We start from the raw sequence: 13,374 nt of genomic DNA on the forward strand, positions 1-13,374 counted from the left end.
TTCTCAGACTTTCTTCAGTTGCTGAGAGCCAGGGACTCTCAAATTCAGGAGGTATTCTACAAAGTTATTTGTTGCGATATCCTGTGGCTGGCTACCTAATTACCCCTATCATCACAGTTGTCAAATTTAGTTTAAAGCTTTCTCACAATGAAAATGGCTCAGATTTCCTTTTAGTGCCTGCTGCCACTTTAGTGGGACAGCATGAGAGAACTGAAAGTTCACGAACATGTGCTAATACTCTTGCTCCTCTGCGGCGTAGGTCAAACTCCAAGGCCATCAGAGAGCCAAGGTTGAAGGCAAGGCATTGGTTTCTATTTTAATGGGGCCTGTTCTTCCAATACACATAACATACGCTTCAAAATCATTATTTTGAGGCATTTTCATTGAGAAGACCTTGTTTCAACCAAGCTTTCTTACTGAGACTGATCTCTTTTTACATACTCCATGGAAGTAACAGACGCTCATTTAGCCCTCTGCATATTGATGATCACCAAGTCATTCATTCCTGGACAATATAATGCAATGTCTTTTGGCTTTGCCTGTAGGTTTAATTGTCTAGCTGTCCCTTAGATCATATTAAACTTTCCCTGGGTTTTTGGAGTTTTCCGTATCTGTGTTAAAATAGGAACATAATGTATCCAATGACCATAAGGGTTCAATTCAATAATTTGAACCTCAGTATTGCGTAAATTTAATGAAATAGAGTAGAAATTATCTGACATGGTCCGGTCTTACAATAGACAAAAAAATCATGTAAATCTCTGACACATGAGACTGTACTTTAAAACAATCAACAGTTGAAGTTAACAATTTAGTATTGGTGCGTAAGTTCTGGAATCAAACCCAAGTCGCTCCCTGCACTAGCAGAGTAATCTTGGTATAGACCAAGCTAACTTTGCCAACATGGTTTTCCATCTGTAATGTGCAGATAATAATAGTTCTCAATTCATAGGCATTTTGAGGGGATTGAAAAAGCTAATGCATGTCATATGTTTATTTAGCATAACACCTGTCACAAAATAAGTATTCAAAAATAACTTACTTTTAGAATATTTCCCATACGGCAGTTTGTCCATTGTTGGATAGTTTTGTTATTAAAGTGATTTTTAAGAGCAAACTTGAGTGCTACCTAGTTTTTATTTTTCTTTTTATATAATGAAAGAGCTTTATTGACCCTTATTTAATTTATTCTCCAGTCTAATCATCAACAACTCCATTTTTCATGTGATATTTTCATGCCTTTTATCTGCTTACCTGCCTTGGGAGTCTTCTAATTCATTACTGGACTTCTAATACTCTGATCATTCTCAGTTCATACTGAACTTTTATTGCATACCCATGTACATTCGTGCTATCTATGCATTCACATGATTTACTGGTACGCTATCACACTGAGGATGTGTCTTACTTTAGAATGAAAACACAAACCTAAGAGGTCAAACAAGAAGCACTGCAATCACTGATTCTTCAGAATCCATCCCTCGATATCCTAGAGATGACACTCACACAGGACAACCTCCGGCTCTGGCCGAACCTCAGCCAGGATATTTTTTGAATTAACAGGATCAGTTTCTTTTTAGGCCTCCTTCATCTTACTCCAAAGGGTGGGAAAGGAACAACCTTGTCTTCATTAAAACGGGCAATTAACAATTTCCCTCCAAAGCCCCTCAACACATCACTCAGAGAAACACCATCTGCTGGAACTTTCTTAGGCATCATTGGACTTGAGAAGCACTTCACTCTAAAGCAACTTAAGCCAACTTTGGTATGGAGCAGGTTTAGCTAAGAAAGAAGGCTGTTGAACACTAGCACTCTGAAGGGCATCTACCTCAGTCAGTAGGACACACCCCTGTTCCCTAACGTTTTCTCTGTACCAGATTGGCAGGAGTAATAACGTTTGTGATAGTATTTTAACTCATCATGCATTTATTCAAGGCTGAGTTTTCTTGAGCTCTTAAGACATTGCATATGCCAATATTTTACTTTCCTACAAAGTTTATGTATGTAGAAAATACTTCTTGCTTCTTCTCCCTGTTGATCTTCTGTGTCTTTTTGATGAAATTCTACTCTAAATGCTTTCTGAATTTCATTTCTGTCTTCAAAGCAATAGCAAGACTGTCCAACATTGCACAGCACCATGATTTGATTACCATTGTCCAGCTCATGAATAAAAATATTAGGTAAAATTCTTTAAACTCATTTGGACTCACAGGTGGCATTTATATACATACACATATTAAAACCTTAGAAGCTGGACCTCCAAAAAAGATAGCATAACAACTACACATTTACATTTGAAACTATGACCCTTGAAAGAAGTTCATGTCCAAATTATTTAAGAAAATTCTGTGTAACATGCTGATCTCAGTTATCCATAACATGTTTTAAAACATTTGTGAGGTCCTACTCTCAAATAATCTATTTTTTCCAGTGTTTCCAAAACTTACTTGCTTCATGGAACACTTAAGAACTTTCTATGAGGGCCCGGAGGCAGTGTGGCCTAGCAGCTAAAGTCCTCGCCTTGAACGCACCGGGATCCCATATAGGCGCCGGTTCTAATCCTGGCAGCTCCACTTGCCATCCAGCTCCCTGCTTGTGGCCTGGGAAAGCAGTCACAGACAGCCCAAAGCCTTGGGACTCTGCACCCACATGGGAGACCCAGAAGAAGTTTCTGGATCCTGGCTTCGGATCAGCATAGCATCGGCCATTGCTCTCACTTGGGGAGTGAATCATCGGATGGAAGATCTTCCTCTCTGTCTCTCCTCCTCTCTGTATATCTGACTTTCCAATAAATAAATAAATCTTTTTTTTAAAAAAAGAACTTTCTATGAAACAATCTTCTGGGGACAAGCTAGACTAAATATTTTTTGCAGGCTTTTTATAGAAATGTCACGGAGATAGAAGCTCAATTAGTGTGTCTGTGTTCAATCTCTTACTTTTCTCATACCTACTTAGATTAATATTCTTCAAAGAAAGGAAATTAAATTGGTCTGACATTGATGTTATTATTTGTTCAGAAATCCAACTTGAACTGTTGCACAATATCTGGAGTTCCTTTGAGTGTTGGAAAGTAATTTGATGTTTCTTCTATTATTTTTCACTGGTATTAAATCTGCATTGACAAATTTATGTTTTTCCAGGTGTATATATGTGTATGCCATTATCCAGACAATTTCCTAAGTGCTTTATATCCATTAGTCCATTCTAAACTCACAACAATCTTAATAAGGTGAATGCTCTGATTTTTATTTTACGTACATAGAATTATGATTATCAAACTACAGAATCCTATTAAGATTTACACAGATAGCAAGGGTGAGAGGAAGTACTGCACATTGCTCTAATTTGTTCCTCAAGATAAATCTTGCTTTCTTTATCCTCCATTTTGACATCTGTTTGAAAATGTTCATCTTCTGTACATCAGCTTTCCTCCTAGAACTTGTTTCTCTGACTTCCACAACTCCTCTTTTTCCTTTAATCTGCCAATTCTGTGGGTGTTTTTCCTCAGCACTCCTGTTTATCCCCGTGGCTTTAGCTCTTGGTAGTAATCAACCAATTCTAGCTTTAATCTTTCTAATGAATTGAGGCCATATTTTCTATAAAGATTTAGAGTCATTTTGCTGGATACTAAATTCATCCCTTCCTCCCAAAGCACCTTTCTATTAACTCTTCATTGAAAATCTGCTCATTCTTCATGACTGCTCCTCAGATCGAGTTCCTCAAAAAATATTTACCTGGACTCTCCCAAGAAAATCAAATTAGTCCTCTTTCTCTCTCCTTACAAATTCTTGATCATATATAGAAAATCATAAAAATGGTTAGCTATCACCAAGCAAAATTCCATTAATAATAATACCTACTACTTATTTTCTATAGGGTTGTATAACTCATGAAGTACTTTTTGTGCTATGTCTCCTTAAATCCTCACAACAACCCCAATGAGGTGCCTACTATTATTATGCCTGTTCTACATATAAGGAAGCAGATAAGTAAATTGTCCCAAGGTGTCACAGCTAATACACGATAAAGTAAAATTTAAGCCCAGTTTTTTTTTTATGGTTATTGGAGCTAAAACATTAGCTATTGAAGAGTAGAACCTTGTCTTACTCTTGATCTTCACAAATATCTACCTATTACTGGCTTTTGGTCAGAACCAGCTGTTCTGGTAAGCAACCAATTGAAGCTAAACCCCTGAATATGCATGTGGTTATATTCACCTCCCATCGATTTTCTGTATATTCTGGAGTGTTTGCCCTTTGTAGTTCAGCAGCTTTAACACAAGAGCCTACATAGAAAAATGGTTAGCTATCCTCTATCCTCTACCTGAGGTCTTAGAGGATATCAATAGGAAAAATGCTCACTGGGGCTCATGGCCCATGCAACTCTCTTGATCTTAGAATGGCTAGCTGGTTTTCACAGGCATCTCCAAGTGACAGTCACTACTTGGATGACTTGCTCATTATCAGATTCTGACCATCATCCTCCCAAACTCAGAACCCTAAGAAGTTCTTCCTCATAAGAACTTAAATGTATACACCCAGCTTGTACAATCAACAGGTAAAACTAGAATACCAAGTTATTTGTTCACCTGGGACTAGGACTCATTTGGAATTACACAGTTTTAGGATTTTAGAATTGCAATACAGTGAATATAAAGAGGTAACAAAAACCCAAAGCAGATATCAATACCATGTAAACGTTTTTATATTACTGCAACAAGCTTACTACTTTCACAAAGAAGGATAAAACAGGAATTAATTGATACCTTCATACTGATCCCATTGCAGTTTTTTTCATCAAATAAATCCAGACATTATTAGGTTGTGCTACTGGTATATTTTAGTAGAGAACAAAATTTCTATTTTCCTGGTTTTTTTTTTTTTAAGTTGAGAGCTGAAAGTAAGAAATTGGGAGCTGTAGTAAGTGGAGACACAGCACAGAGTGAGGGTTAGGGACTCGGATTCTGGAACATGATTCTAGGTGCAAGCCTCAGTTTCAATCCCAGCTGACAGGATCCCTGGCAGATTACTTGAGGTGTACACACTTGAGTTTGCTTCCTGTGTGACATCAACATGTGTACTGCCTTCATCAGCTTGTCGCAACATGTAAGGGAATTACTATGCATAGAGCATTGAGACAAGGAAAGGTTCCTAGTGAGCAAAAAATGAAGCTAGTTGGTATCATTGTATTATTCTTGAGACCTAGATCATGATGAGTGAAGTTCCCCTTGGAGTCAGCAGGTTTATGGGGAGATAAATTGTGGTCAAATGCCTTTTCATCTATTCATAATATGAAATAATTGTTACTGTGTTTGGAATGTCCAAGTCCTTGTGAGTGCTGTAATGAAGTCTGTGTGCACAGGCAGAGGATAAGCTGCAGATTGCTTGGTGTGCATGGGGTCAGGAAATGCAAATGATCCCAACCTATTTATCCTACCCTATTGTCAATGGCAACAGGCCACTAAACGTCTGAAAATGTGCTAGCTATCATTTACTCTGACAGCATTAGGACAATACTGCTCCCATTTGTCTCTGGATGCTCCTTTTCCAGGCTTCCATCTTTTGACAAGCTTGTTTCTCTCCTCTTTAGATTTGCTGATACAGTAAATTGGTTTAAGGTTAATGTCATCTCTATTTGGATTATTTATATGAGAATTTCGCAACATTCATTGGGGAAAACACTCTTATTTCCCTCACTTTCCAATTCCTGAGAAACAACTCATCATATATCCTATCAACAGCAGTTTGGGCCAGCAACCAGGGATGAAAGACTTTGGAAATAATTCTTTCAGAATACAAACAAGTCTGATGCATGTTTTCTTACCCATCACCTCTCTCATCTTCAATTGGCATTTTTGGAGTTTACAGCTCCCAATGGCTTCAGTCTGGCTGTGTAAGAAGATCCTATCACCTACCTGATAGGGTTTTTTCAAGCCATTGATTACGACAATTGTAATTTCACCTCTCCTTCTTGAAGCATCCTGAAGTCTATCCCTTCTGCTTCCTTCCTGTTGAAAAGCTGTTGAACCTTCCATTGATTCTCCAAAGGAGTTATAGCTTTGAGCACTGCATTAATCGGCTTCTGATGACCAGGCTATTCATTTTTGATATCTCCATCGTTTTGACTCACTTAACCGTGTACTCTTTTGCGATTTACTTTGGAAAAGGGGTATACTAAAACTTTAAAATAGGAAATATCATATTATTATGTAATCTAATAGTCCTTTTATCTCTAATAACAACAGAACTCCTTTAAAGCAAACATTGAAATTAATGTTACAATAGGAAGGGCTGATGAAGGAGACACCAAGCATCTTATTCTGGCACATGGTGGTAGTATAATGCCCTGTGGCTCATACAATATGGCATATTTATCACATTTCAGTGACATTTCTGTCCTAGAAGAAGCATTAGCACTAAAGTCACATAGTGTACCACAGAAACCTTTGGGCAACTTCTGCACACTGTGCATCATTTCATCAGTGTGAGTTTATAAGATAGTCAGGGACTAGAAATTACATGCTCTGGTCCTGAGTAGAAAAAGGTCAGCTAGGACAAGGCACTCACATATCTTTATGTCTCCTCTGTGAAGTGGAAGAACAGGATAAAATGACTTTTAAAATCCTGTTCAGTGCTCAATTTTACATCACTTTTGTGAATTAGCTTATCTATTATCTTCTCTTATTTTCTTCTTTTTTCAAAAAAATAACTCTTATCTACTTATCTTGCCCAAGTGATTTTGAAGTTGTTCCAGAGGGCAAAGTGAACCAATGAAGCTTACACTTCAGGGCTCCCCACTGGACTCATTCTGAATTAAATGAAAATTCCAGTTTCATACCTATTTTTATATTTAGATTTTTTCTGAAATGTGGCTCTTTATATATGTTTTTATATTTGTATATATATCTATATCCATATAGACATATTAACCCTTAAAAAATCTTTACTTACCTTAAGGTAGCTTGGGGAAAAAAAGCAAATAGAGATAAGAAAATTAAACAGAAGTCTAAAATAAAGATCTGTGGATATCAACATTATGGCATAGTGGCTTAAGCCACTTCTTGTAATGCCAGCATCCTCACATCAGAGTACCAGTTGAGGTCTAAGCTGTTCAACTTCTGATCTGGTTTCCTTCTGGTACGCCTGGGAAATAGCAGAAGGTACCCCAAGACTTGGCTTCAGCCAGGTCATTGCAGCTGTCTAGAAAACAGAGAAAGGTCTTTGGATGTCTCTGTGTCTCTCTTTCTTCTTGTTCTTTTTCATCTTCCTCCCTTCTACTTTTTTTATCCTTCTCCTCCTCTTCTTTCTTCTTATGCCCATCGCTCACTTCTCTGTCACTCTGCATTTCAAATAAATAAGAGTAAATTAAATGAATAATTATTTTAAAAGAAAGGAATAAATATATTTTAAAAAAACCAGAAAGTATAGCCAAATCCTAAATGCACAGTTTTCCCAGCTGATCTTCAAGTTGAGCTCTGAATTTTGCGTTTCCGGAAAGAAAAGCAGTGAGGGAAATCTTTATAGTGTATTACTTTTTCTCTCAGGACAGAGGAAGTATTCTAAGACAACTAAAACATTCACTAATCTAGAACTCTGATAAGCAACTTTAGTGGAATATTTTATAAGGGTAAAACCATACTATATCATGCCCAAAATGATATTCTCATGATGCAAATCTTCATGGAAATCAGTAATACATTTTTGCTCAAATACTCATTAAAACAAGTGTTGTGTATTTGGCATTGTCCCAGGCAGACACTAAAGATATAGAAAAGAAGATTGGGGATTGTATTCCCTTGAGCCCTTAGGAGAGTATGCAAATAATTATAAAGCCTACTTGATAAGTCCTTCAGAGAGGCCTGCATCAAGCATTGTGGGATGAAAGCAGTTAACATCAGAAATGTGGAAAAGGAAAAGAAGAACATTATCTGACTCAGACTTCAAGGTAAAATACTGCAACAATTGTCACTTCATAGGAAATATAAAGAAAAATTGAACAGCCTTTGCCTAGACTGTCTCCCTGAGTACACTGTGACCCCAGTTCCTATGGCATATGGGCACAGTCAGTATGATACGACAGAACAACACTGATGGATTCATTCCCCACAGACACCAAAGACACCTTCCTCTTCATGAAATGAATCATTGCAACTCATTTCTAGGCCTTCCTGTCTTGTTTCCTTGAGTGTTTGAGTCATTTCTTATGGCTTCGTTATGGTGTAATGGATTTCTTAAGCTGTCTGAAAAGAACCTAAAACAAGTATTTGGATATTAACGTAAGATTAATTAGGACATATAGGGCATTTTAAAAATACAATGAACATTCATGGGTATTCAAAAATTTTCAGTTTCAAAGATCTTAAATGAGAAATTTAAAAATCTTTCCCAAGCAATTTACATTTCGCAATTGCAGAACAGAAAGTAACTCATCTGGCAGCCCTGTCAAAAAGGGTATAAGCCACAAGATGAGGAAGAACTTGAACTTTAAGCATCCAGTGCTAAGCAAGCCATCCTACAGAAAAAAATCTCATCAAAGCTTTGTTTGGCAAGGTTTGCGTAATTGGAATGAACACTGTTTTCCTGTACTGTATCCCCATGGAAATAGAAACATTTCTGCATTTTTCTCAAGTATTCAACTGCAGGAAGTACTGCATCATACAGTCTTGCTGGTTGCCCTCCACTGTGTCTGGCCAGAAGCGCTGGCATTATACACGGTTCCTTTATTCCAAATACATTTCCAGACATGTGAAAAGTCTTTTTTCACTAACTTACATTCACATTGATGGATTACAACAGGCAAGTAGTTCCTTGCACAGGAGTGGGGTTTTCAATCATGGGGAAATTGGAGCTCCTGCAATTGATACTAAAATTATGGTATTGTCATCATACCCCGCTCAACAGGGAATTTGCAAAGGAAAGAAAAAGTAAAAATTCAGTACCAATTCTCTGCCTTGCTGTGGCTAAAAAAATTAAATCAGATATTCAGTAGTCCTTTGCACAAATTGCATTCAGCTTGAAATTCAGCTCATAGAATAAGGTAAAAATATGGAAACAACTTCCATAAAAAACAAAAACTTTCAGTTTTGGTTGATTTGTGATGATAATTAAATGTTATCACTATAAACTCTGAACACTCAAAAGCAAAGATTTTTAAATGTATCTTATTGACATTTCATGGAATATTTACAAAAATTATAGTAATCTTTAGTTCCTCACCTTCCTTTTCCCATTATAGATTATGAAAATAGTTCTTCAATTTAAAAAATACAAAGCTAGAAATCACTGAATAAGTTATAATGATTGGCTAATATAAGCAGAGGGCAGTTGTTCAAATATAAAGACTAATATACAAGGTTTATTGACTCTTACAGTTACCACCTGTTAGTACACTCCAATGATGGAGAAAACAAGCCTGAACAACTCATTAGCAGCTACCATTTATTGACTAGCTACCATGTGTCAGACATTTTTATGGATTATCTCATTCAATCCTCAGAGCCACCTTAATTCAGTGGATATTTTTAGCACCTGTTCAAATAATGAAATAAATTGAGAAGTTCCCTAAAATTACCAAACTAGTTAGTAAAGAAGCACAAATTTCAGTGTATTAGTCTCATCCTATGCTTCTTGAATTTAGTGGTACAGATAAAAAAAAGCTTTGATTTTTAATTAGCATTTTGTATTTACTGGAAATGCTTGATGAACCAGCTAAAATAAAAACAATAACAGCCATCAAACAAAGATGGGTATGGCACCCAGTCCGTTTCATACAATGCTCCAAGTGCTTACATTTTTCAATTTATTTTGTCCTTGCAGCAACTCTGAGAAGTAGAGCACTGAGCCACTGCCACCAAGAAAATAACCAACTTGTCACAAGTGCACAGAAAAAATTTAGGATTCAGAGACAACTTTCAAAATCAGTCAGGCTCCCATGCCTCCGCTCTTGGCTGCAGCGCCATGTTATATCCTGAGAGTTTTAGTCTGGATAGAGACTAAAATCATATCTGCATTTTACCGAGTCCAGCCACACTCTGAAATGGTTCCACTACCTTAGCACCATTTGTGAATTAAAATGAAAGCTGAAAAATCAATGAAGCCCATGATCAATATGAATAGCCTAATGTATTCCTGAATTATTCTGCTCAATTAAGTTTCTATTACAGAGTTTAATCCAAGTATTTGATGGGTAAAAGAGTAATGAAAATGATGGCTATGTGAAATTAATCAAAGTGCCAACTGACTTTTAGCAGGTAGCATCCACATCACACACTTTCAAAGATCTATTGCATATGTGGTTATATTTGTATAGATCCGCTTAGTGTGCATTTGGTACTCTACGCTCAGAACATAGACATAGCTCAGTGTTTGTTTTGAACCACATACAAATGTTTATTAACCTTATGTGCAACCACAAAATGTATAAGCCAGTCACAAGAGTTCCTGACACCAGCTGTTTGAGCATTAACTTCCCAACTCTAAGGAGCTTCAGAGTTCCAGAATAAAACCAAAATGGTTTCAATGGCTGGACATATTTATTTAATTTTTTGCTGTGCTAATTTCTGGATGACTTGAATGTTTTCACATATGTAGTTGCTGAAGGCTTTGTACTAAGTTAAACTTGTATAATTCACAGCTAACTGCTTTCTTTATTGTTCTTTTTCTCTACAGGTATCCCCAGTATTTCCAGTATTGGTAGTAAGTAAAAAAAAAAAAAATCACCAAACCAAGTCTAGGCTAAGGTTGCTTTGTTGTTCATCTCCTCAGATCTATTTTCCCAGAGTCCATTTCTGATGTAATAGAGTGTTTTCTTTGTGAATTGCACTTGTATGTTGTTTTCCTTCACAGAAATGGTAAGTGCATAGATGAAAGTTATTTTTGTGTTAACTCTTCTGTGGACATGGTACCACAGCTTTCCTGCCTACTTTTGTTCCATAAAGACCACCTAAACAAAGGTACAATAACTTAGGTGAGAATACCTCATTTATTAAAAACATTGAATAGTCTGCTCATCCATACTTCATAAGCAACAAAGAACTTGAGCTCTCTCTCTAAGACTAGATGTGGATGTCTAATATAATTTAGAAAAGCAGAAAATGAATGCCAATGAATGTCTTCTACATATTCATGAGGATCAAAGGTAAAGGCCATGAAACCAGGGGGAGGGAGATCTGCGAATGCATTCAACTCTAGATTTGGGGAAGGCTTAAAAGAAGCAGGTTGTGATCTTGAGGCTCTTTGCAAGAATGGACGATAAAGATCGTCAGTATGTCCCTTTTTCTCTCCTGAAATATAGTGACCCATGTCTTCATGACCAGTTAGGTTTAAGTGTGATAGAGAAAAGATATAAAAATACCTACAAAATTTGAGTCAGAATACGAGAAATTTCTGCAAAAAATCTTTCATTAGAAATCCTAGTAATTAAAGCTACATCCCTTTTAGACCCTCTGTCTACCACTTTTCCAATATTACTGCAAAGAACAGTCTCCTATCTGTCATGAAAGAAACAAACTATAGCTCCTCTTCAACTCTAGATTTGGCCTACTGATATCAGCCCTGAAGTGCCCATTAAGAAATTGCCTAATCACTCTTTTGAGCAGAATTATACATATTTTTCACGTATTGGTCATTTATGCCTGATGTGTAAAACCTTGCAATAACTTTTGAATAACTGAAACAACATAAAGCATTGCAGAAGTGCAATAATGCATTCTAACACAAGAGAATTTTTACTGCAGTGCCACCCATCACAGTCTAGTATTATAGGTGCTATGCCAAGCTGGGTGACTGCGATGTAAATAGCAACAGTTGGAGAATGGCAATACCCAACACCATCTAACAATGAACACTTTGATACATCGGATGAAACAGTTTGATTTTTACATATGTGCCGTCAGGTGTTCCAAATTATAAATCAGCTGTTTATTTAAGATTGTGAATAGAGACAACCGCCAGTTTGCTAAGCACTAGATGTGTTAAATGCCATGAAAATCATCTACTTTGCCCTCAGAAGCAGTGTTCACATCCATTTAGATACCAACCTTTTGCTACTACATTCTCTGTAATATAACTGGAGAGGCATCAGTTCTACAAACTTGCAAATACAAACCTGTAGTTCAGATGGTCTAGTTTTTCTACTTGAGCCTTAAGTGTGTGAATACCCCACAACCTGCTCCTTTCAGGCTTTGACAATTGTCTTTACACAAGTCCCACAGAGCAAAAAGGAACTAAAAGGAAGTAAACCAAGACAGACTACATGATTTAGCCTGTCAAAAATTTCAGAAATGGATGGATGGAAAAGTAGTTCTTTGGCGTTGGGATGTGTTTCTGTTCAGAGTGTTGTGTGTTGCATGAACCCTCTTAATGTACTGCTCACTCCACATCTCATTCGGCCGCTTCCGCCACATCCCCCATCTCTGAGCATCAGCAGATGTTGACCTTTTACACACAGAATCGGGAAATTCCAGTTTTATTTTGCTTTATTTTACCTTTTTAAATCAGTGGTGACCTGAAAGGATGCTTTGTTGTGCCTTTGAAAAATGTGTTATCCTTTATTATCAGGGATCTTGAAAATTTAACTTCTAATGCCTCACAGAAACCCTCTAGTTCAAAGTGATAGTTTATATTCTGCCTCAACACACCTCTGGCTGTTTTGCTTGGAATGCAATGGCTGTTTTCTCAAATTTCCAGCAAACGGGATGTAGGCACTTCCAGGGGTCGCCCAATATCACACATGACTAGCTTGCCTATTGCCTGGCTTTTAAGGTAAAGAGATTTATGATAAAACCATCAAATATGATCTTCTGGGCTGCTTTACATTCACAAGTTCCTTCTTTGTGGGATGATGAGAAGTACTGGTGGATTTCTTTCCTCTCCAAAGGACAAGAATTCACACACAGATGATTCACAGTCTGTACCACAGAACATGGGAAGGGGATTTGCAGTGTGCCAACCAGAGAAGAGGGAACTGCTTGGATATTTATGGCTGGGTGTTTGACAGAGCTTTCCTCTTAACCCCAAAGAAGGAATCAATGAATATAATTGCACCAGCTGCACAGGAAGCTACCATTATGACAGAAGTAACACTCATGAGACCCACTCTGATCATCAAAACATTTCCCAAGGAAAATAAATGATGTATATTATTGATGTGAATTATTGATGTATGTAACAATAAGTTCACATGCATATACTGTATGCAAAATGGCTAAAGGTTCTGGAACCTCTAATAGATTCGAATATGGATCTCAAGTTGTCAGGTCTATATTAAGGTTCAAAAGCATGGACAGAGTGGTCATCCTTTCCGTTCATCTGCTACAAATATTCTGAAGCAAAGTTCCCATTAAGGTCATTTGTACCTGCTGTTGTCTATTAGGAA

General features: G+C 37.1%; 1 protein-coding gene across 7 annotated transcripts in view; it reads left to right on the forward strand.

Annotated features, from left to right (window-relative positions):
* The window catches only part of NTNG1 (netrin G1), a 340,027-nt gene that overhangs the window by 257,163 nt on the left and 69,490 nt on the right, over positions 1-13,374 (forward strand). For all 7 annotated transcript variants that reach the window (XM_040998490.1, XM_040998491.1, XM_040998485.1 and 4 more), the window contains exon 4: positions 10,668-10,694. In XM_040998490.1, coding sequence (XP_040854424.1) covers positions 10,668-10,694 — 27 coding nt within the window. The remainder of the gene's footprint in view (positions 1-10,667; positions 10,695-13,374) is intronic.

This window comes from Ochotona curzoniae, unplaced genomic scaffold, assembly GCF_017591425.1.
Source record: "Ochotona curzoniae isolate NIBS_2020 unplaced genomic scaffold, NIBS_Ocur_1.0 scaffold_1037, whole genome shotgun sequence".
Classification (NCBI taxonomy): Eukaryota; Metazoa; Chordata; class Mammalia; order Lagomorpha; family Ochotonidae; genus Ochotona; species Ochotona curzoniae.